This window comes from Syngnathoides biaculeatus, chromosome 13, assembly GCF_019802595.1.
Source record: "Syngnathoides biaculeatus isolate LvHL_M chromosome 13, ASM1980259v1, whole genome shotgun sequence".
Classification (NCBI taxonomy): Eukaryota; Metazoa; Chordata; class Actinopteri; order Syngnathiformes; family Syngnathidae; genus Syngnathoides; species Syngnathoides biaculeatus.
The window spans coordinates 19,160,379-19,186,059 of record NC_084652.1 but is presented as its reverse complement, the minus strand read 5'-3'; the positions used below and the strand labels follow the sequence as shown (position 1 = coordinate 19,186,059).

The 25,681-nt window shown below is 43.2% G+C and overlaps 1 protein-coding gene across 1 annotated transcript; it reads right to left on the bottom strand.

The window, feature by feature from the left end:
* Window positions 1-5,749: 5,749 nt before the first annotated feature.
* On the bottom strand, window positions 5,750-25,425 carry mmp14b (matrix metallopeptidase 14b (membrane-inserted)). The gene is made up of 10 exons (XM_061838219.1): window positions 25,014-25,425; window positions 14,396-14,544; window positions 14,175-14,297; window positions 13,330-13,637; window positions 12,010-12,171; window positions 11,697-11,854; window positions 11,479-11,617; window positions 11,241-11,391; window positions 10,829-10,944; window positions 5,750-7,174 (listed from the first exon to the last, which is right to left on the bottom strand). The coding sequence occupies exons 1-10, from the start codon at window positions 25,122-25,124 to the stop codon at window positions 6,711-6,713; spliced, it is 1,881 nt and encodes a 626-aa protein (XP_061694203.1). The 5' UTR covers window positions 25,125-25,425; the 3' UTR covers window positions 5,750-6,710.
* Window positions 25,426-25,681: the final 256 nt, after the last annotated feature.

Sequence of the window (25,681 nt, the reverse complement as noted above, 5' to 3'; positions counted from 1 at the left end):
CACAATCGCAGCTGGAGGACCACAGCGGACCACCCGTGTCTGGTCCAGAGTTAGGATCAACGGTAAAAACCGTGGAGCTGAGCAAGACCACTGCTGGTAAGAAGAATGCCGTTCAAGCAATATTCTTTCGCCCTGTAAGCAAACTCCTCCCACGCAAACCCACCCCCACCCAACGGTAAAACCGCATACGTCTTTGTGTCCAGTGCTCATCGCACCAAACCGCTGTGCTCCTCTTTGAAAGCCCCCCCCCCCCCCACGTGGCCTCTATGATCTCGCCATGTCCCGTTGACTTTCCTCCCGCTTCCATGTGCTTTTATTCTTGCTCTCGGCCTCCTTTTCTGGCAGATCTTATAGATTTTGATTCTCATCGCGGAGAGAAAGCTGCAAAGAAACACGAGAGGAGACGCGATCAAAGCCATCCAGGCAGGCCCTATGACTTTGGCCTCCGATCCCCCACCACCTCCCTTCTCTGTGACGACATCTTTGTGCTTATAGAAACCAGATGCCGCAGAAAAGGAGGGTTGCAGAGAGAGATGAAGAGAAGAAAAAAAACACGCATCAGGTTGTACCAGATAATCAGAGCGCAGGGAGAAGGCCTCAAACGTGAAATGACGGGATGAACTGAGCCCGATGCTGACTTAATTCCCATTGGCAGGGGGTTTCCTTGTGGATATGAGGGTGGCGAGCCCTGGAGCACAACCAGGAAGGAGAGCCTGAATCAGCATCTCATGTCAGAGGAGTTTTCCTGACGGGATTGTGGGGGAGGGGAAACAGGGCGGCGTGAGATGATGTCTTTTCTTCATCATTCAACTTCCTTGCACCTGCATTTCTATTTTGTCCGCTCAAAATCTCCCTCAAGGAGAGACAGCACCCCCCTGCCCCACACCCGGCACGTAACCTTATTTTGGCTTTTGGATGATAACATTAATCTCAAATGGGGGCAACAGTGAGTTCAATTGCACTATTGAAAAAATATATTCATTCGGACTAAGATGTTCAACCGTGAATTGAATCATCCAAGGTGCACGAAGCAGGATGTGGCAGACACGCAAATGAAATCCACGCGTCACCAATGAGGCCACTCACCGGCATCCGCACGAACGACCTCAGCCTGCGTCCTCATTGCCAGGCAGAGTTCAACACTCATTCTCATTTTAATGGGGAAGTTACCCAGGCTTCCCTCTTTGAGCTTTGTCCCGCCATTCCTGCCGCTTTGATATACAGCCCGGGCCTTATACGAGCCACAATGGACCACAGCAGAACCTCCTCTAATGGGAAAATTCCACTTATCGGCCTGCAGGCTAAAGGCATTAAACTGTAACAGGAAGTGTCCTGCAATGAGAAAAACTTAATGAGCTTTTTACATTTTGATGAGACATGAGGCCACCTTGTAACTTTCCACAGTATAATATAGCAATAAGTCTTCATTTTATCTTGGTTGGAAGTACTTTTGGAAAAGCGGCTCATTTTTGTAGAAAGAGAGAAACTTCTCTAGTTACATGGGGAGTAGGGGGAGAAAAAAGAAACTATGCAAAGAGTTGTGCTGATTCTTGTCTTCACTTTGCAGAATCAGCAGGGAAAGACAGGAAAAAAAAAAGACTTGAAAGCCACTGCTACATTTCTTGTCTCATGACACAAACTATATAATGCAGTAATCGCTCGCTATATCGTGGTTCACCTATTGCAGATTAAGTGCCTCTCTGATTTTATTTTTTTTTTTATTTTTTTTTTTTTTAGGTCAGTGTAGTGCAGTTACTCTCCTGCTCAGCTCTGATACTGTTGGCTTGATATGTCATATGATTCTAATGTGGCAGCAATGACTCACTTTTTTTCCTTAACACAAAAAGACACTCGACTGAGTAGTCTAATTTTATGCATCTATTACATCGCCAAATTTCTTGAGGATCCAAAGAACACAACCGTAAAGTGACAGTTTGAAGTACAAGGCACAGATTTCTGAAACAAATTCACAAATCCCAATGCATGTGCAAGTAAAGAGCAATGCTTAGCCTGTAGTTCAACTGTTAAAATATTTTCTGTGTTCCCATAACGCATTTGGCTGACTACATTCCCAGGACTGTCAGTATGAGGAAATGGCAGGAAATTGTCCGATTACACCATGTCCACGTGAACAGTTGGCCCGCATTGCATAGTTGAAGCATATAAATGTATATAATTGTGGGACTTTTCTGGAATGCAACCACCGTGGTAAACACGGGTTTATTGTATACAATACATTGTCGGCCACTTCGAGGTAATAGCGACAGCGCTACCCATGCCAAACCGCCATCTTGTTGCCATGTCCTGCTGCGCATGTGATCCTTGGGATGCAGTTGGAATTCCAGATGTAGCTCATGGAATTCTGCACTGTTTCTGGTCTCCAGACATTGGACTTAACCCCCCCACCAACCTCGCCCCCACCCCTCACACTCGCACACTCCTACTCATCCTACGAATCGCCTCGTGACTCCCCCCCCCACCCAGCCTCCCTCGCCCCCAGCCCCGACTCTTCAAAACATTGCATCAAAGTGGAGACAACTGGGCGCCCTCTTTTTTTTTTTAAGGGGGAAAACATTTTAAAAAATCCCTTTTGCTGCACTAAAGTTGTGTCGCTGTCAAAACACATCCCAGTTTTGCATTTGTAGTGACGCCCTTGTGGCAGTTGTTAACTTGTGGCCATATTTTGAAGTAGTGACTCCGAATCTTGCTGTTTGAACTTTTATGGTCTCATGATGGAAGAAGACAGCAAGACATTAATGCACACAGAAAACACTGACGGGATATTTGACACAGACATGTGCGTGGCCACATTTACTTCATCAATATTAGTATTGTATTAGAATTTCAAGAAAAAAAAACCCACGCTTTGAATACTTTACTCCTCGTCCCGCTCTTTGATCCTATAGAAACAGGAAAACACACGAGCATACGGCCGAGATGAGTTTTCCTGCTGCGCGGCAGCTCGATCGTCTTCATCCCTGTTTCTACTTAGAATTTGGACGCTTTCCGCATTTTCCAGCCCAGTTCCTGGGCCTGACATTTTCCGAGCCCCCCTAATCGAGAGCCGAGTGGTTGGGGAGCAAGAAAGACGGAGCGTCCAAGTGACAAAATGCAATCAGTAGCACTGACCTACATATACAACCTAAATTCTGATATTGCTTCCAGCACACTGGTTTAATCTATTTTCAGAAGTTCATTCTCTCCGGTTTGTTGTGTTTGTCTTGGCCGCACTGTTTTTAGTACAGACTTGGCGGGTTTGGAATCAGAAATGCTGGCTGATGTATCTTAAAGTTCCACTGACACCAAAATCTACATTTTAAAATGGGTTGTTATCAAAACTACATATAATATTCATCACTTTTATGATAATACGAGTCGGAAAAAGTGAGCTTGGGAGCATTTTATAAAAGCGCAAAGTTGGGAAAGTATGACTTGACATCCCAGTGGCGGCCATATTGCCTGTGACATCATGTGCAGGCATCACACTGCACCCTGGGACGCTGTGCCAAATGCAATGGCAGATGAACAAATGGCGATTTTTGGATTGTTCGGATGCGCCTTCTGAGACTGAAGCTCTTTTTGAGGAAGAGAATATCTCGGACGCGAGTGAAGCGACCGGGGCCATTTCACCTGGTCGTTTCAAGTCGTATTTAGATGGCACCGGACACTTCATCGGACGACGCACTCAATGAAATATTCAAAATGACTGGCCCATTAATTGTTCAATTTCTGAACCCTTTTACAAGTCTTGTGCATGTAGCGTACGCAAGAGGACCCATGCCGGGGAAGTAAATACATCCGCGTTGGGGGACACGGCGGCCCGCGCATATGGACACGTTAAACACCCCTGACTTGGGATATATATTACTATACGTTCTTTATTAAGTTATTATGACGCAGATCTTTTGTTACATTCTGAGAGAAGGATTACTTCGTCTGAGGCGGATTTCTAGAGTGTTCCTGTAAGGAAAAGGATGGCTGTCGACAGAGCTTTTTTTATCAATACTGCTGCTTTAGGACAAGTACACATGTACACAAACGCCACACTGCCTTCCTGTCTTTTTGACATTTCTGGAATATTTGTTGGAAATAATATTCGCCCATTTGGAACATTGGATTGGACTATGGTGAGTATACGTCATTTGGCTAGGTTAGCTCGTGTTACACGTTACTAAACTGTCTTTGTACTTCTATTTTGTTATTGTTTTGTGTTGTATTGTATTGTGTGTGGCAGCACAGTGCTCTCAGCTGGAAAGCGTTGGCCTCACAGTTCTAATGTCCCGGGTTCAATCCTGAACCCGCTTGTGTGGATTTTGCATGTTCTTCCAGTGCCTCTGGGCACTCCAGTTTCCTCCCACGTCCCCAAAAACATGCAACATTAATTGGACAGTCTAAATTGCCCCTACGTGTGATTGTGAGTGCAGCTGTTTATCTCCATGTCCCCGACGATTGACGACCAACCAGTTCAGGGTGCACCCCGCCTCCTGCCCGTTGACAGCTGGGATAGGCTCCAGCACTCCCCATGACCCTGCTGACTAAAGAAATTAACATTGCAAAGAGAGACTATGCAGTTAAACTGGAAAAACATCTCGGCACTAATAGCTCCAAATCAGTTTGGCACAGTTCACAATCGCTCACCAACTACAAGCGACATTCACCCCCGGTAGAAAACTAGAGCGGGCTAGACAACGACCTAAATAGCTTTTACTGCAGATTTGGGTCTTTTGGAAACGTGTGAAGAGTGAATCAATCCTCCCAAGTGCTCAAGCAAAATCCACCAACACAACGAGCCGGAATTTTGGGCTTACACGCTGAAACAACAGCTAATTTCTCGCCAGTAAAATAGGTAAAGACACTCGACTCCGCTGCTGTACCAGTCTGCAAAATACATCACTTCTGGCTTCTTCTTCAACACAAAACCCTCAAGAGATTTTTCGTGGCAGAAGATTAAAAAAATCAATGTATGGCAACATTCTGACGTGCTGTGAACAAACGGATGATTCCATACTGGCTGATTTTTTTTCTTTCTTTTTTTTTTGGTTAACAAACTAAATTTCATGGTTTAGGTGTCTCATTATAATGCTTTAAACTATAGGAGGAATGTAACCAACCAATCAGATTTCAAATTATCCTAACACCACAACGTCAGCCTTTTACTGCCTTCTGATTGGTCAGGGCAGATCAAATTCAACTGTAACAAACTACACGCATTAAAATATTTCATAATCAGCGTCTTTGGTGAGTAGAATGTATTTTATGTGGGGTAGTCAAAAGTAATGAGCCTGATTTTTTTCCCACATTTTAGACTTTTAAATGTTGTTTGATGGTTTATTAAAAAAGCAAAACAAACAAACAAAAAAAAAAAAAACAGTTTAGCCCTTTCCTCTTTCTGGGAGCCATTTTAGAAATGAAGTCATCGATGGATGCCCGTCAGAAAAAGAAGGTGGTCCATCGTAAGCAGTTGTGAAAAAAATATTTATATTAAATTGGGCTCATTACTTTTCCACTGCCCCTGAAATGTACCATTTGGCTGATCCTATTTGATACCTTTTCTGATTATGAACTTCTCCAGATGATCTACTTGTTACAGTTGGATGGCATTATATTTCATTTTTGAATAGTAATAGTTTCTATATTGGTGGATTAAGTCGGGTGAGTCCTCACTGAAGGCCTCGGTAGCTGCTATATGGACTCCATCCACACATTTTGGTAGAAGCAGAAGAACCTAGTGAAACTCACACCACATAAATACTTTTGAAATGTCTTTATTTTGTAGGAAATGTCCAAAAAGTAAAGAACATAGACAGAATCTAATTGAGAAAACCAGATCATTATCATTATTATCATCATCACTAGTATCATCATCATTGCTGTGTGATTTCTTTTAAACCCTGACTAGAAAAGTTAGCACCAGACTGTAAAATGGTAAACAAATACAATGAAAAATGGAAGCATTTTTTCAGATTTCTGATTTATTTTCATTTGAAGATTAAAAAAAAAACAATCAAGTTTCAATAACAAATAATAACCCACATCCCAAGTTCACGATTCCCACATATAAAATTAAGGCCACTTTCAAAATGTATGTCACTGTCCAGCAGGACTTTTTAATGACAATGTACAAAAGAAAAAAAACACATTCATTACACAGACAACAACAATAATAGTAATAGTCATAATAATAATGACAGCATCATCATTTATATAAAAAAGGGGGAAACAGTTTATTGCTCATGCTGGTGGGTTTTTTCCCTTTCATGGTTCACACTGGCTCGGTAATGTTTTACTAGAAGGTTAAAAACCAATAAGTTTGTGGTTTTAAAAGAAATGTGCTTTTGCATGAGTGTCTGTGTGTGTGTCATATTGTATATTGCTGGTGGGGGTGGGGGGTTCAAATGCAGAATTTGCTGACACAAAGACGAACACGTTCCAATGGTACGCCGTGAAGCGGGCACAAACGCTGACCGATGACGTCAACTTGAAAAGTAGACATTGAAAAAGGCGAAAACAAAACAAAACAAACAGCCGTGAGCTGGCGTCAGTCACCACAAAGACAGAGAAGCAAACGGAAGGTCGGCGTGCTTGAGGCGCAGAGCAAACAGAACCTCGCAGTGGTCTCAAAAGTCAAACGTGCTGGCGCTTCCTCACATTTGATCGCATTTTGCGCCTTCCATTTGTTTCTCTCTCTTTCCTCTCCTCTCCTGTTCCAACTACACTTTGTCCAGTAAGGAACGTTGGCAGTAGAGGAGGCGGCGAGGAGTACCGTAGCGACGGAGAAACACCAAAGCTGCCAGCGTTGCGATCACGCACACCAGCAGGAACAAAGGAATAACCACAGCTGCCGCCCCCCCGCCACTTCCCGCCCTCCCCTCCTCCTCGACCTCGATAATGATCACCTCCGTGTCCTCCACTTCCTCCTTTCGCTCCACCTTTGTCTCCGTCTCTCTCTCCCTTTCTTTGTCCGTCTCCCTGTCTCTGCTTCTGTCCTTGTCGTCGTCGTTGTGGTCCCGCTCCTTGTCTTTGTCGTGGCCGCCTCTTCCACCGTCCGTCTTGGGGTCTTCGTTGGGACAACCCATCCAATCGCGCAGCGCTGATTTCGGGTATCCGGGCTCCACGCGCATCATCTGGTTGTTGAACTTCCAGTACTTATTGGCTTTATAAAAGTAGGTGTACGCTGGGGAGGATAAGAAAGGGATACGGCACATTTTTATATCATTTGAGCGATGGATGCTAAAGACATGTGGCGCTGAATTCATTTTTTCAAATCAAAGAATTTGACTGAATGGCTACATAAATTCTACACACCCGTGATCAAACAGCAGCACCTTGTGTGCACAGCGAACCACCGAGAGGCTCAATTCTCGCAAGAACTTAATCTGATATCAAAACACTTTGGGATTGTTTGGGAATTGATGATTGAAGAATACTTTTTTTTTCTTTTGAGATTTAATGAATTAAAATAAATAAAATGGGCTCCAAGCAAACGGTACTTTTCTCGCCAGGGCAAAAGGGGCTGTTGCTAGAGCACTACTAGGTATCTAACCTGTGCACATGCAGGACTCTACAGAAAATTAACACTTGAATATTGCAACACCCCTCCTCGAGCAGTCACTTTATCATCGTGGAGGGGTTTGTGTGTCCCGATAATCCTAAGAGCTAAGTTGTCTGGGGCTTCATGCCCCTGGCAGGGTCACCCATGGCAAACAGGTTCTAGGTGAGGGACCAGACAAAGTACGACTTCAAAACCTCTATGATGACTACAAAAATTGGATCTTGGTTTCCCTTGCCCAGACACGGGTCACTGGGGCCACCCTCAGGAGCCAGGGCTGGAGGCGGGGCTCGAAGGCGAGCGCCTAGTGGCCGATGGTCCTGCACGCATGGGGCTCAGCCGGGCATAGCCCGAAAGGGTAAACTGGGTCTCCTTTCCCATGGGCTCACCACCTGTGAGAGGGGCCATAGGGGTTTTGTGCAATGTGAGCTGGGCGGTGGACAAAGGTGGGGACCTTGACGAGCTGGTCCCACATGGAATGTCACCTCTTTGGCCAGGGACGGAGCCCGAGTTGGTGCGTGAGGTCGAGAAGTTCTGACTAGATATGGTCGGACTCGCACTGCTTGGGGTCTGGCACCACTCCTCTTGAGAGGGGTTGGACTCTGTTCTACTCTGGAGTTGCCCATGGGGAGAGACTCCGAGCAGGTGTGGGTATACTTATTGCACCCCGGGTCGGGGCCTGTACGTTGGTGTGTACCCTGGTGGATGAGAGGGTAGCCTCCCTCCGCCTGCAGGTAGAAGGATGGGTCCTGACTGTTGTTCGTGCTTATGCACCAAACAACAGTGCAGAGTACACACCTTTTTGGAGTCCTTAGAGGGAGTCCTAGAGAGCACCCCCTCTGGCGACTCCATCATTCTGCTGGGGGAGCTGTCAACTGATCACCACCTGGTGGTGAGTTGGCGCCGATGGTGGGGGAAGATGCCAGTCCGACGTGGCGGGCCCAAACGTATTGTCAGGGTCTGCTGGGAACGGCTGGCAGATTCCCCTGTCAGAAGGAATTTCAACTCCCACTTCCGAAAGAACTTTGCTCACGTCCCAGAAGAGGCGGGGACATCGAGTCCGAGTGGACGATGTTCTGCTCCTCCATTGCTGAAGCGGCCGACTGGAGCTGTGGCCGTAAGGTGGTTGGTGCCCATCGTGGCGGCAACCCACGAACACGTTGGTGGACACCAACAGTGAGGGATGTTGTCAACCTGAAGAAGGAGTCCTATCGGGCATTTCTGGCCTGTGGTACTACCAAACAGCGGATAGGTACCGGCTGACCAAGCGGAATGCAGCTTCGTTGGTCACTGAGGCAAAAGCCCGGCATGGGAGGAGTTCAGTGAGGCCATGGAGAACGACTTCAGGGTAGCTTTGAAGAAATTTTGGTCCACCGTCCAGCGTCTCTGGAGGGGGAAGCAGTGCACCATCAACACTGTGTATAGCGGGGAAGGGACACTGTTGACCTCAACTCGGGATGTTGTGAGTCGGGAGGAAGAATACTTCAAAGACCTTCTCAATTCCACCAACATGCCTTCTCACGGGGAAGCTGAGTCTAGGTGTTCTCAGGCGGGCTCTTCTATCTCTGGGGTTGAGGTCACCGGGGTGATTAAAAAGCTCCTTGGTGGCAGAACCCCAAGGGTGGATGAGATTCGCCCGGAGTTTCTAAAGGCTCTGGATGTTGAGGGGCTGTCCTGGTTGACACACCTCTGCAACATCGCGTCGACATCGGGGAAAGTGCCTCTGGATTGGCAGACTGGGGTGGTGGTCCCCCTTTTCAAGAAGGGTGACTGGAGGGTGTGCTCCAACTATAGACGGATCACACTCCTCAGCCTCCCTGGTAAGGTTGACTCAGGGGTACTGGAGAGGAGGGTCTGTTGGGAAGTCGCGTCTTGGATTCAGGAGGAGCAATGTGGTTTTCCTCCTGGCCGTGGAACCCACTGTTCCAGCTCTCCACCTTCGGCAGGATCCTCGTGGGTGCATGGGAGTTTGCCAAACCAGTCTACATGTGTTTTGTGGACTTGGAGAAGGCATTCAACTGTGTCCCTTGGGGAGTCCTGTGGGAGGTCCTTCGGGAGTATGGGGTACCGAACCCCCTGATATGAGGTGTTTGGTCGCTGTACGATCGCTGTCAGAGTTTGGTCTGCATTGCCGGCAATAAGTCGAACTCGTTTCCAGTGAGAGTTGGACTCCGCCAAGGCTGCCCTTTGTCACTGATATTGTTCCTAACTTTTATGGACAGAATTTCTAGGCGCGGCCGAGTGGTAGAGGGTGTTCGGTTCTGCTCTTTGCAGATGATGAGGTTCTGTTGGCTTCATCAAGCCGTGATCTCCAGCTCTCACTGGAGCGATTCGCAGCCAAGGGTGAAACGGCTGGGATGAGAATCAGCACCTCCAAATCCAAAACTAGGGTCCTCAGTCAGAAAAGGGGGGCGTGCCCTCTCCAGGTCAGAGATGAGATCTTTCCTCAAGTGGAGGAGTTCAAGTATCTTGGGGTCTTGTTCACAGGTGAGGGAAGAATGGAGCGGGAGATTGACAGAGGGATCGGAGCAGCGTCTGCAGTGGTGTGGACTTTGTTTTGGTCCGTTGTGGTAAATAGGGAGCTAAGACGAAAGGCGAAGCTCTCAATTTACCTGTCAATCTACTTTCCTACCCTCACCTCTGGCCATGAGCTGTGGGTCGTGACCGAAAGAACAAGATCCCGGATATGAGCGGCCAAAATTAGTTTCCTCCACAGGGTGTCTGGGCTCTCCCTTAGAGATAGGGTGAGAAGCTCAGTCATCCGGTAGGGGCTCAGGGTCAGGCCGCTGGTCGTCCGCATTGAGAGGAGCCAGATGAAGTGGCTGGGGCATCTGATTCGAACGGCTCCTTGATGCCTCCCTGGTGAGGTGTTCAGGGCATGTCCCACCGGAAAGAGATCCCGACGACGACCCAGGACACAGTGGAGAGACTATGTCTCTCGGCGGGCTTGGGAACGCATCTGGAAGAGCTGGAAGAAGTGGCTGGGGAAAGGGAAGTCTGGGTATCCCTGCTGAAGCTACTTCCCCTGCGACCCGAACCGGAAAAGCGCTACATAATGGATGGATGGAAAATAGCAACACATTCCCATATTAGCATTTATTTCAAGAGATTGTTTTTGATCTTTGGGGTTCCTCTATATATTCTTGTCTTGGCTCCTTTGGCTTTGTCTGCTGTAATTTGCACAGCAAAACTGGAGAAGTAACCTGAGACCCTCCCCCCAAAAATGTCCTTATGTCTACTTTGAAAGCTTGTCGGTTCACCTGTAACAACTAAATTTACCTTGATCTTTGCTCATGAAAGCTGCCTTTATATTGTCAGGGACTCCTTGCCAGACATTAACAGGCCTTGGATAACCATCGTCAACACTTCGGGATGCTTCGTTAAAACGGTAATACCTACACAAATGAAAGGGAAGGGGATGTTATGCTATAGTAGTCACAATCAATACCTCGCCATTTTCTGTGTTGTTGATCTGAGATGGTATTTGTAATGCAGTATTTATACTGCAGGTCTAAATCCAACTTCAGATTCAGCTAATGTCTCCAGTTTCTCCACTAATTTACAGTATTTACGTTCAAGTGACCAATAAGCCATTTTTTATGACAGTGCTTACCAGTCCACATGGGAATTATCACTTGAACTTCTTAGTTTACATTCTGCCTAAGCAGAGAGACAAAAAGTTAAGACTGACTTGTCTCCTCTGAAGAAGTACGTCTGTCCAGTAGGCGTGTAATAAAGTGCGGCGTCTATCCGATCTCTAGGGAGGCCAGTGCCCATTTCCTTCAGCTTCTTGGGGTAACCGGAATCGAGAATAGATTCAGTAAACACCCAGTATCTGTCACCTATTGAGATAGAGGCGATACAAATAATGGCAATTCAAATAAAACTGGAATATTTTGGGGGGGGGGGAATACTAAAACAAGATGAACCTTTAAAGAAAGCAAATGTCCCATCCTCTCTTTCAAAAGCAGCATTGATGAGGGTAGGCAGTCCCCTCCAAAAGTGACCAATGGGCATGGGGTAACCATCCATCACGTGGTTGTTACGCACTCGCCAAAACCACTTATCCTGATTTGGGAGAAAAATGGGAAACAAATGTCCTCACAGCGCCTAACCAACTCATCAGTACAAGATCTGTCCGCCTTACCTTAAATACGAACATTTCTCCTCTGAGGATGGCGATGGTGTCAAAGTGTCCCTCGCAGATGTTTGGGCCAAAACGAGGCTTGTCTGGTGTATAGCTGGGGGTTGTGTCCGTCGGCATGCGAGGTGTCACAAATGGTGGCTGAGGTCCTGATCCAGAGCCTAAAATGAAAAGTTGGGGGGGTTTGCCAGTTAAGTAATGACTGTAATAGCTGAACAAGACATATGAGTTTCAAAATCTCTTTACATCACACGCCATTTGACAGTCCAAAAAATATATTGAAATTTGAGATTGAAATTTCAAACCCGATAGATACCGTAAAGTTGTTGTATGCCTCTGAGGTCATCTTCAGGAAGTTGGAAGTTCTCAGTGTCCATCCACTGGTAAAAGGGAGCCATGATGGCTGAGGGGTCGTTGGAATGCTCCAAACCGAGTGCGTGCCCCAACTCGTGCACGGCAACCAGAAATATGTCATTGCCTGGAAGAACAAAAACATTACGGAACGTGTACAGCATGGGGAAAACACCCCCAAACAGAACTATGATGTTGACCTAATGACAAATGTGCACAATTTAGACTATGACAAACCAGGTAAGTGATGTTTCATTAAAAAAGCAAAAAATTATGATGAAAGGTGAATGGGCCTCGTTCGTGCAGATTTGTGCTTAAATCTTGTGCAAACGTTTGACACAAATATCATATCTGCGATTCTTCGCGATGTCTGTGCTTATTTTTGTTTGCACTCTTTAGAACACAAATAATACAGGATCAGCTTTTGAATAATTGTGAAACATACATACTTTACCCAAAAATTCACAACGTATTGGGACCACAGCCATTTATAAAAGCAATAGTAATAATTTTAGCAAAAATAACTCAAACTGGAAATCTGTTTCCGCACCCCTGGTACAGCGTCTCCGTTGCATTTACAAAGTTGTCACTCAGTGAACGTTTTTTTTCAAGGCTTCAGTATTCTTTTAATCCCTACGATAAAATGATTCAAATATTCTTCTGTGATTCTGCATGGCAAATGTGAAGAAAACTGATCTAATCACTGTATACAAACGCTGTTGCCGTTGTGGTTGAATTGTGACACACGCCGTTCGGCATAATTGGCTCATACATTTTCTTTCACTTTTTTGAAAAAAGTTGCGGGTTGTAGGCCGGTATTAGGGTAACTGCAAATAATTCACTTGATTTTTAGGTGATATGTACTAAACCTTCTGATGAGACCAACTTTAAGAAAATAGAAGAAGGACTTTAAGATGAATATCAAGACTCATGAATAAATGCAGTTTTCCCATAAGAGAAGTCTGATCGCTGATTTTGATGTGACTAACATGCACAAAAATACCTGACCTGTCTGTAAATCAAAAACAGTAAAACATGCATACATTTGTAGGTCATGTGAAGACTGACTCAAGGAGCTGTTTGGCAATCCAGAAATAAACACTTCCCCATTTCTATAGCAGGACTTTGGGAATCCACTTCCTCATACCAACACGGGATAGGACACGCCAGCCCTTGTACAATGCACACACATTTCCCAGGACTTGATCTTGTGAATGAGAGGTATGATCTAGACAACACCCTCCATTTATCAAAATGTCTCATCCCTCCCCTTGTGGAGCCTTACCCAACAGATCCCGGTTTCCAATCGTCCAAGGCTCAGCTGCATCAAAATGGGTGTCACCCCCGATGCCAACGCCAGGAAAGTAAGCATGTGCCAGGAAACCTCCCTCGCCATCGAAAGGGCTGCTGTCACCGTGGAAACCCTCAGCAAAGAAAATCATAATATCTGCAAACTCCTCCACCTTGTCCCGTATATAATGGTACGGGATCTCTTGGAATCGCAGTGGGGTGACACTCTCCCACACTTTGAAGGCCCTCCTGATGGCTTCATGAGTCTCGTACTCGCCCACCTTTGGTGTGTAGTTCTGTATCCTGAGGAGGGTCAAATATTGCGTTTGAAAAGTTGGAAAATAATACAATACTGACAATTTCACTAGGAGAAAGTTGGGGAGTATTCTGGAAAGTATGTTATCATTGTAAGAGCTCTTCTGAGACAGTAATATGTTTATGTGCCTCAGATCTCTGTGACAGCAACTTGGGCATCAGTGGTCAAAATGATTGTAGCCCTGCAAATTCTGCCTAGAAACAAGTGGCAACACAGCTGGGACACAGAAAATTGGAATCCGAGGAATTGACTTTATGGCCTTGAGGCGTGGACCTCTTTATTGTGTTTTCATCTGACTTTTGGTTATCATTACAATTTGTGTGTGTGAGATTGGACAGACATGTAATTCAAGAAATTTGAGGACAACCTGGTGCTCACAACCTCTAAGGTAATATAGCTAGCTCGCCAGCCAGTACAAAACCTAGTCTGCCTTAGTCCTGCATCAGCTAGGATAGCCCATGCTCCAGCACCCCATGACCCGGAACAGGATAAATGACATGAATGGATGTTCAATAATCACTTACGAAAATGTGATTTGGTTCTTGGTCCACTTCAGGCCCTGGATTGCGTAACGCTTCCTCCTCAAGTTGGTCTTCAACTCAGCTCCAAACTTGTCTGGCACACCACAGCGAGGTCGCTGCATCGCCCTATCAGACACCACAGATTTCATTGCACGTGTACTCATTGTAGTAGAGTAGGATGGAAGTGAATTTTGACAGGATTAAAGTGATGTAAGGCTTCTCACTCGATGGTGTTGCTGTCAAATGTGCCGGTGACCGTAAGGCCGTAGAACCTCTGCATGGCGGCAATGGCTGAGGAGACAGAGTGAGGGGAGCGCTGCGTGTGGGTCCTCATGTCCCCTGGAGGAAGGTAACCGTACTGTTGCAGCCAAGACTTAAAAAAAGCACACAAAAAAGAATGTTATGTTACTCATAAAAACAATGACGAAACCAAAAGAAGAAAATTGCTCAACTCCAAACAGACTGAAAACTCCTTAACAACACTGACACAACATGTCTTGAACTTTTTGAATCGCAACCAAGGTAACAGAACAGAATGTGTATGGATGATCCGAATCACGCAAACCTCCTGCTGGAGTATTAAGTCCAGCTGTTGTTTAAAAAAAAAAAAAAACATTCCACATTGATGCACGAAATAAACTGCTTTGGTGCCTTTGTGCCAACAGGAGCGACATCGTCTAACACGCCTCTGGCATCTTCTCATTCGATGTCAAACTCCAAAAGCCATTTGACCATCAGTGTGGGACTACATATTGCTGACTGAAAGTAAAAACAGATCCAAAGCACCCCATCCAACAACAAACACAGCTCAAGTTTCAGCAAAACCCCTGCAAGCCAGGAACCGACTGAGGAAATTCCCTCTTTTGAGTACAAAAATAACGTGATTTTGTGCCGTAAAGTTAACACGCTAGTTACTCGTTTGATTTGGTGTCGGTGCTGCAATGGTCGTTGAGTTCTTCACGTGACCTTACTTTCCCCTGGAAAAACCATTACACCGCGGCGCTGGGTCGACACCTGGAAAGATGCCAGCGGCTTTGCTCGGCACTTCTCCCACACAGCTTCTTTCTCTCTGTGGCTGAAAGTTGAATAAATAACACTGAGGCTATTGTGAACGCAAAACTCAACCCAGTTTGATATCCTCATGTAAAAGTCACTTCTTTTGAGTAAAGTGCCTTTTTTTTTTTTTTTTTTAAATCATGGGTATTGGAAGGTTTGAATTTTACTTGGCAGTACCTTTTAAGGTTACAATAAAATACAGGTAAGTCAACAAAATACAGGTAAGTCAGGCGCAACATCAAACTCACCTGCAAACTGTTCATTGCCTGGAAGAACAAAAACATTACGGAACATGTACAGCATGGGGAAAACGCCCCCACCAGCACTTTTAGATGACGTATAACACAGAAAGTCGTTTACAAGTATATTAATGCCAAGTTTTGATAAGTGATATTTGACAATATCAGAACAGTTACTTTAACAGGTTATTGATATAGTAATTTTTGATTCCAATGCATCACACTGAGATGATTATAATATTCTATTTTAGGGCCTGATGGATATGGATTTATTTGAGGCAGATGCTGATTTCGATATTAAGCAGAACACAATTCCGATAACCAATTAATTCTAAGAGTGTGTGTGTTTCTTTCGGCTTGTCCCTTTCGGGGTCACCACAGCGTGTCATCTCAGATGAACGCATATATATGTTTGGCACAATTTTTACGCCGGATGCCCTTCCTGACGCAAGTAATAATTTTAATTTTAATAATATTTATACATCTTCTTAGGCCCCATAGCTCAGTGGTTAGAGCATTGGTTTGGTAAACCAGGGGTCATTAGTTCATATCTCACTGGGGCCTCTACTCCCCAAGAGGGGTTGCGTCATGAAGGGCAGCCGGTGTAAAAACTGTGTCAAACAAATATAAGTGTTCATCTGAGATGACACGCTGTGGCGACCCCTAACGGGACAAGCCGAAAGAAACTTACATATGATGAATTGAATAACTTTTTTTACGGTCCCTTCATGCTTCAACAATTGTTCGATTGCCTTTTTTGGGAGATTTTTTTTTTTAATGTATGCTTCAATGTCATTATGTTTGCCTTATTTTGCATTATTGTGTCTGTGTTAAAAAAAAAAAAAAGCTCTAATTTTGGCCGATTAATCGGTGGGGCACTTTTCAATTTACTTGAATTAGTTAAAACACAGGGTCAAAATATTAGAAACAGTTCTCGTACATTTGATGTGGAGCAGTTCTACACCAATGCTATCTGAAACCACAATGATAAAGTTTTATTAGATTGTGCAAGTGTTAAAGTTTAAGATGTACAGCATAATGTTGTTTAGAACCACAAAATATTAATATAGTTCTTAAAGTTAACTGGAATTTTTGTATTTACTTGTACAAATATTGCAACTAAAGAAAGCATTATGATAGCATTCTCTCATTTAAGTACTACCGTATGATTCCCTATTCCCAATTTAAAACTTAAATCATGAAATGAGCTGGGCAAAAACAAAACAAAACTGTATGCAGTAATAGTAAGACTTTGTTATATATGTATCACATCCATCCATTTTCTATCATACATTCCATATAGGTTGCAGGTGAGGTGAATTGTATCCCACCTCACTTGGAAGAATACGTGGTGTGGGACACTGTGGGCTGATCGACTGCCAATGTCAAGGGACATAAACAATGACCCACACTCCCACCTTCATGCCAATGGACAATTAAATCTTCAATTAACATGACACGTGTTCCAACTAAGAACTGGACAAACTGATGGAAGCAGAAGGACGAACATGCAAGCACATGAGCAAGGCCAGAGCATTGATCCGAACCCCAAACCTCAGAACTGTGAGGCACACGTTCTCACGAGGAGACCACCGCACCAAAAAGAGAAAAGGGAGTCTCCCAGGGTGGGACACAAGCCTTGAGAGCAAACCTCAGCAGATGGCTCCAGAGCCGCTCCAGCGTCAGTCAGTAATTAAACAGGGAACTCTGAACATCACATCCAAACCTCAAAGTCTCTGTCTTTGCTCCATCAGTCCGCCCCTTCTCCTCTATGCCCTCTCATGGAAAACCCAGTGCCTCGGGACCACACCCAGAGCCCATCAATCATTGCCCTAAAGTCCATCTGCTGCCTGTGCTTGCTAAACACAGTGATGAGACGACGACAGGCTTGCTGAAGAGCTTCTCTTCTGAAAACATACAGTATGCTCCATTTGTCCACATGCTGTGAAGACATCCTTAAGTATACGTTAACTCCACACTCAGCCCTTGTAGGTTTACAGTACAGTACAGTTTCGAGGATCGCAAGAACTGATTTTGATCCAACTTGACCGAGTTTGGCTGGAAGAAGGTTTCATTTCTCACTCTTGGTCTGTGTCAGGGACACATGAAGGTTTCAGTGTTTACACTACTTTACCCTTGAATGAGCCCTTTCTGGTTCTGACTCAGACATTGGGCAGTGGTGGACACACATAAAGACTTACTGTCTCATAGAAACGCATTGCACACAAGTGGGGAAAAAGAAGAGGAAACATGGCAGATTGTTGCATCTTAATGGAATTGGGAATGGTGGCCAATAATCCAAGAGTCAAGGGTGACGTTGACCGTATGGAATTGATTGTTGGTATGTTGTATCTTGAAGTAAGGGGGCAAAATGTCGTTCTGTAGGTGATGTCGATACAGACTTGACTGATTTGGGAACGAATCAAGAGCACAGTTTTATTATTTTGTTAAAAAGTATGAATTATTTAAGTCAAGTATCAAAACATCCCCCCACCCCACCCAGTCATCTGAAAGTGCTGTACTATAAAAAGGATATTTTAAAAATGTAATAACGTTGTAATAACCAACACTGTACATCTGCACTCCCAAAAAGTATCCGAGACCAATACCACCAGCCTGATCTGTAAACCTTCCGGGCAGGTGGGGGAGTCTTGTCAGCCGTGTGGAGAGAAAAAAAAAAAAAAAAAACATGTGACAATACTGTTTGCGATTGCAAAATAGATCATGAACACCACTCGGTGGTGACGGGGATAGCCCCCCAGCGACTTGTGGCGGCAGGCTGTCGGGAAAATGCCGTCCAGGATCAGGATCTCGTCACGAAGCCGAGCTGGGGAATAAAGGTGATAAAGTACCACTGAAGTTGTCTCATCAGCTTTATTTTATAACTTGTGGTATTCTCAAAAAGTATACTGTCATGTATTTTTCTTACTCTTTATACTCAGACTATGTTCTTCTTTGTGTCTGTGTGTACAGTATACCTGTTAGATAGTACTCCTGAGTGTTCAGACTTAGGCGCAGTGTAAATGAAATACCTTATGTCACAGACTACATCTAAGTGAAATTTGTAGCAAGACTTGGAAAAACATGCAGCTGGATGTTAAAATGTCAGTGATTTTTTAAAATGCTAAAAAGTGTTCTATTTGAGTGAAATTTTTTTTGTGTATTTTTAAACAGTATTTCTTTAAACAAAAAAGATTGTCATCACAATTGCAAGAGGTAATCGCATTATCAAGAAATGGTACTGTATCAGTGAGTACTCAAACCATATTCGGTTTCAAGAAAGTGATATCGTGGTGTCAAACTCATTTGTGTGGCAGGCCACATTTTAGATTTGGCTTCCCTCAGAGGGCCGTTAAGACTGTGAAACCATAAAACTCTTGAATTCATCATCATATTTACACACAAAATTTATGGACTAGTTTTGCAATCAGAAATCAATGAATTTTTTTTGAAACCATTGTTTATGTTTGGTAACTCTAAAATGCTTATAATATCTCAACGTTAACATTTATGTATATGACAATTTGAAATTTCAAGACAGATTTTCAGAAGAATTGTAGAAGTTGATTTGCTTTCGGGGGCCACATAAAACCACGTGGCGGGCCAGATCTGGCCTCTGGGCCTGGTTTGACAACTGTGATATAGTACATACTGTACATAAATCACTGCAGATAGGAGACACCAACAGTTTTTGTCCAGCACCACCACAAGGTCAATCTTTTTCTTTAGAAGTTAAGGTCAACAGGTTACAAATAGAAGTGATTAACTTCTTTTTTTCACAAATGTGCGAAATCCAGAATTTCGCTATGGTAGAAATTGATTCCTAATGTAGATCAAATGCTGTTGTGTTCAAACTCATAGGTTTTACTATACAAGGAAAAATTTCTTTCAGGATCACTTTGACTGACATTTAAGACTTTGTCACACACTCCCTTTTCTTCAACTCACTCAAAACACTGCTTATGTATGACACGGAGTACTTGTTTTACCTTTAAGGCTCCGAACATTCTTCCATGCATTCATATAAGGGCCTCTACAAGTGACATGAAAAGTCTTATTCACTTTAGAACGATGCTATTTTTGCACTACTAATAAGTTGAGTAACTTAAGAGGTGCCAGGAAGTGGAAATCGTCAGTATTTATGCAGACGATGACTCTATACCCTAATAAGGCTTTTGAAGTTGAATATTTGAAAATGTTTCTTGGAAACAGTTTGTACGCAACTGTCAACTGATTTACTTTATTTTATCCTCACAGAACAAACACGGGTTAGTCAGCGGTTTTAAGTATACAGTCACAACCACCCACATGGAAGACTTAATTGTGATGGTCAAAAATGAAAGAGGAGCATGTCCATTTTGCATAGGAAGGGAGTTTGAATGTGCCAGGAGGACAGAAAGCGAGTCAGTTGTTCCATCCGGGCCCAGCCAATGGAAAAAAAGGGTGATCAACAGCGATGGTGGTCGTCCAGATGTACTGGATGCACAAAGTTCATCACATTGCTAACCCTTGGATGTCGTAAATGGATTGAAGTACATTATTACTTCCATCGCTTGTTACATTTTGTTATACGATGCTTGCAAGTGACCGGGATATGCACACATGCGTCAGTTGACGTTAACGCCACCGCTCCCTGGCCAAGGACAATAAGGTCTCACGAAAACCATGGGACGTCCCTGCAAATATAATTTTCGTGGTAACAATTCCTTTTGTCTTGGTTCGAAATGACCTAATTTCCTGTAACAACATCAATCACTCCTGAGGGAGACCGCCCTGAGGCCACCCACCAGTTATGACTGGGGTGTGTCTTTGTCTATAACAAAACAAACAAAATAAACTTCCTTCCTGTCTTTCTTCCCTGTGGCAAAAAATACAAACTTTATGTCCCACCAAGTTGCCTCACCAGGGCCACATAGATTTTACACACATACATACACTGTATATAAAGCCATTGGAGCGTGTGGTAAACTGTATAATGTTTAAATGTTCAGTTCACCTAAAGTACTTACAATATTGTAAAAAAAAACAAACAAAAAAAACCCAACTCTGAAGTCACCCTCAAAGTTTTATAGTGGTTAATCTTCTTTTATACAAATGTAAAAAAGTGAGACTCACTTTTGTATCAGGCCTTTGTCATTGTAAGGTTAAGACTTTAGTAACATTTGTATTGTGCTAACTTAAAATTATCAGTGGTGTTATTCAATATGCCAGGGGGGTTAATGAAGGTTTTTTGATGGCCACAGTTTGACCCTGGATCAGATTACTTCTTGCTTGCATTACGTCCTGGTTGGCATCTGGTATAGCAACTCCCCCCTGACCCTGGTCAGTAAGCCAGAAAATGGGTGGAAGAAACCTAAAAACCTAAAAAAAGGATCAAATCAGGCGTCAATAAGCAGACCGTTGGATCTCTCGCGTTCCACTATATTTAATGTAATAATTAAATATCCAGCTTTCACAAACACTATGACGTGAGTTACCCAAGTGATAACGCATGTATTTAATTTAGGCATCTTAAAACCAGTCAAAAATATTTTTTATGACCTAAAAGAAAAGCAGGCTGGAATTTGATACAGGATGTACATATGGATACACTGATTTACATCCATTTCATTTCATTTGAGCTTGATCATTATTCCTTGTCTAGCTTTCTTCAGAAATTGCATCATTCTCATGGCCACAATGGCTTCTTTTGTGGTCAACAACAGCCCCCTCACTGTCCTCACCGGACATTCCCCCTTTTGACATCCATCTATCTTCCATTAAATGATCTCATATGGCTGCCAAGCCTCCAAATATTTTATGAGTAAAGGAACAGATCGCTGCTTATATCAGTGCATTACCGTATGTCCCACAATCGAGATGCTTTATTGACCAAGGGAAAAACCAAATGCCCACTTCCTGTCTGAGACTCAAACCAAAGGAAATGACTTGGAAATCCGTATCCGCTGTCCGTGAGTGTTACTCACAATGACACAAACCTGCTGACCACTGGCAAATTGAACACATTTGGTAAACATCCTCATCACATTGTGCAACTAAGCAGTGTAACACAGGGGACTGTAATTAGTTAAATACACCCTTTGTTGACTTCAGGTTCTCAGTCTTCCTTTTAAGAGGCCATAAAAATGAAGTATGAACCACTACATTTAAACTTTTATTGCCAAGTGACTACCCTTGACCAAAAATATGCATACCTAGGTGTAACCTTAAAATGGGCTTGACATGACCAATTGTAACAAATTGAACAAGTTTAATTACACAATTTACACACTCTTATGTTGATGTCTACCTAATAAAATTGGGCCAAGCAAATTATTGTATTAGGTTATTTGAACGCATACAGGATACATCTTGTCCCATGAGTTGTTGAATTGTTACTTATTACAATGTAATGGTGTTTCTCAAGATTAATACCGCTACTCATCGAGGGAAGAGCGATTGCTAAAAGTTGAATGCTTGTCCAACACTGAGGTCAGCTTGTGCCCTGCTTTCAGAGTGACACGCAAATGTGTTCAATCTGTTAAAACAGCAATTATTATAGGATTGCTTTTTCCATGGGTTGCTTGTTGGCAGGATTACGCAAAAACAGATTTCCATCAAATGCGGTGAAGGAAAAAGAGTGAAAATATATGTGCGTAAAAAGGCCACAGTCACTTATCCCAAATGAAAGACCAACCCCAATGAGGAGTGTGAAAATTAAAAGATTTCACACTCACATTTTACACAATATGACTCTCTTTAGCAGACGAAATTACTGGCACATTTGCCACACAGTTCTGAGGTTGTGAGTTCAAATCGGACTCCCCCTGTTTAGATTTTGCATGTTCACCAACTTGCCAGCGTGGGTTTTCTCTGGGTGCTCCAGTTTCCTCCCACATCCCGAAATCATGCATGGTAGGCTGATTGATGACGCTAAATTGTCCGTAGGTGTGAATGTGAGAGCGAATGGATTTGGCTTCTATGTGCCCTGCGATTGGTTGGCGACCCTAGTGGGGATAAGCAGTACAGAAAATGTATGGATGGATGAATGACCTGAGCTGTACTATGTACATCAAAGTATAAAAGGTTTTGGCACCTGCATTTTGCCATTTGTATGTTTTAGTACTAAGTGGTGAACTTCCCTTTTAATTTCTGTGGAAACAAGTTACTTTTCGGTGCAAATCCTGGAAAATATATGAATAGCGAATACCTTTGCAAGTTCACTGTCAAAATGAAAGTTTTCGTTCCTCTCCAGAATCCCAAATGAATAAATTAGCCTTCTTTATGTTGATTTACAGTATGCTTTTTTTCCCCATCAAGATACGAGTAAACTGGCGTTTTCATTCTTGATTTGACATGTCATATCACTACTTTACTGAACAAACTTATCAGTGTGACTATTATTACCACAACATTGCTAAAATAAATACATGTAAAAAAAAACATGGCTACACAGCCCGAAAGAATCTAAACTAATTTTATTTTAAAATATGTACAGTACTGTTTAGCAGATGAGAAATGTTTAAAGTAGTTACAACAATATAAATTTTCAACCATGCAAGACTTCATGACATTTAATCAAAATGACTAAATCGTTATATATTTAACTAACGACTGTTTGTCTCTCATCTTCAAGAATGCCGGAGGTCTGCACTCTTAATGTGTAAAGTACCTACTTTAGAGTACAGGTTGCTAGCTAACTATCAGCAGTTTTGGGAGCTTCTTGGTGTCCTTGGTTGCACAGCTTGCAAAATTATGCCAACTTTAAAGTGTTAAATCATCTCTTGTTTCAAATCTGGATTTTGACTTTGGTTATGAGTCAGCACCTGTGTTTACATTTGAATCATAAATTGTCCCTTTCGTTAGGCACTTGAATGTAGGTCATTAGAGCAATGTAACACCTTTCCACTAGGACAGCTGGAATAATAACGACTAAGAAGTTTGGCACCAGTGGTTGATCAAACCAGTCATCCGGGACGCTTGGTTTCATATTGCAATTACTCGAAAAAGACACTGAAAAGGCCAAAAAGCTTCTGCTTCTTATCAGTGGGCAGTGTTTTTCCACAGCTGACTCTTTCTCCGAGAGACTTAAGAATGTCTCCCACAATGCTGAGCCCTAACTTAAGACAGATGTCAACAATTACATTTCCCCATCCCCCTAAATATTAGCGGACGCGCAGCTCTCAAAGCCCTTCTCATGCCCACAAAATTTGCCTCTGACTCTGCCCCGACCACAATACAAACTCAGATTTCTCCCCATTTGCGTTCTTGTGCTTTCTTGCTTTTGCATTCTCAGCACTGCTTAGCGTTTTCATGAGCGCGATTATCATCATTATGGGCTGCTTCCGCTCACCCCGGTCAAAGCCCTTCCCATGTTGCACTTGGCCAACAATAAGAGACTTTTGTTGACATTATCGTCCGTTACACGTGTTTTATTGACACAGACCACAAACACTATACTGTACCTCAAAACAACTTTCTGTCTCTAACCCCCTTGCATTTTCATATTTTCTCTCATTTTGTCATCTTTTCATTCTCATTGAGCTGAATTTGGGTGTATCCTGGAATAGTCAAGCAGTAACAATTGTGCTATTCAGCTGTTTTTGTTTTCTGCAATAACATTAGAATGAAATGAACTGATAGATAGAAAAGCAATAAGGGTGCAATGATGCCGTGGATAACAGCTTTTATAAAGGAAGGCATCTCCGATCCCCGTGTTGCTCACAGCCTCATAGCGATTGTGGAACCTCAACAGATGTCAATTTCAAATGCCTGAGTACAGTTCAGTTGTATTTAACGTTTTAGTACAAATCATTTAGATTTAATCTGTTTTTTTTTGGGGGGGGGGGGTTCCCATGTTTTAACACTGTAATCTTCAAACTGCAAAATGTTACAGAGGATTATATTTACAATTACTTTTACGTACTTTTTTAGAAATAAAAACTCTGCTTAATACTACTTCTTGGGCTTAATACACTACTGTATGTTAACATTGGTAATGGTGGTATTACTTGGGGAGGGATAAGAATAGTTTTGTGAGGTACGTTGTGTTAAAAGTTTGACCACCAGTGTTCGAGAGTTGAAGGTCCATAATGTTGTACTATTCAGAACCAGAACCAGTTCAGCATACCTTCAGGGAGAATCAAAGTATTAACTCTGGCCATCTTTTTACTTGTGCTTTTTTTGTTACACTTCCCAAAAGAAAAATAGTGTTGTACTAAAAAGAAAAGCAGTCATCAGGGTCACCAGACGTGGTTTTTAGTTTTACATTATTTTTAAACTTCTTTTTACACTTGTACGACAGCTAAATGTTACGCTTGCGCAGTATGTCCCTGGATTTTCCATCGGATAATTTTTGGGAGGATAACATGTAGCTCAGGGAATTTAGTGCTGCAACAATTAACTTTCCACTCTGGGGATCAGTACTTGATGATCTAATTTTATGCTGTGATGTCAATTTCTTTCTTTAGCGCTGGCCAGCAAACGCGACAATTCCCGAGTTAAACTATTGAAAATGGAGGTACAGTAATTTGCATTCTTCACCTTGGATGTTTGAGTGTCGACTCACCTCCGGATTAATTTTTCTGTCCGACGATTCCGCCTCTGTGCTGGCGTCCAACAGCTCCGCCAGCAGCAGCAGTCGGACCAACAGTTGCACTTTCTGCCTCCTCGTCGCCATCTCTTTACACTCTACTCAAACTATTTTTGAAAAAAGAGGCCGTCTTGTCTAAAAATCTCAAACAGTCTTCACGCTGTCAAAACATTCTCCAGAAATTAAATTATTGAAAAAAGAAAACAGCTCGAAGATTCCTAACGGCTACCAGCGCCTGATACTTCAATGATTTCAACCAACAAGGTTAGTTAGCAAACACGCATTCTTTTCGTTTTTTTTTTTTTTTTTTTTTGGTTTTATTTTTATTGAATCTTTAGACGACGACGGGAGAGAACACTCCGTTATTTCGGCCGTTTGCTTAACTTGTGGGCTTTCTTTTTAGCCTCATCCCCTTTTTGCTGTCTTGTCCATGTAGACGTGGTCGAGGGAGTTTGCAACGCCCCCCCCCCCCCCCCGACAAAATGTCCGCCCTCAAGTTTTACATGTTCGGTTCGATATTTTGTTATATTGTTTTGCACTTCCAGGCCACCGAATAATGTCTTTAAATGTTTGCGGACACAATAACGGACGCGACCTTAGTCAAGCATCCAAGGTGACCGAATCACAAGCTTGTTTTGGATCAT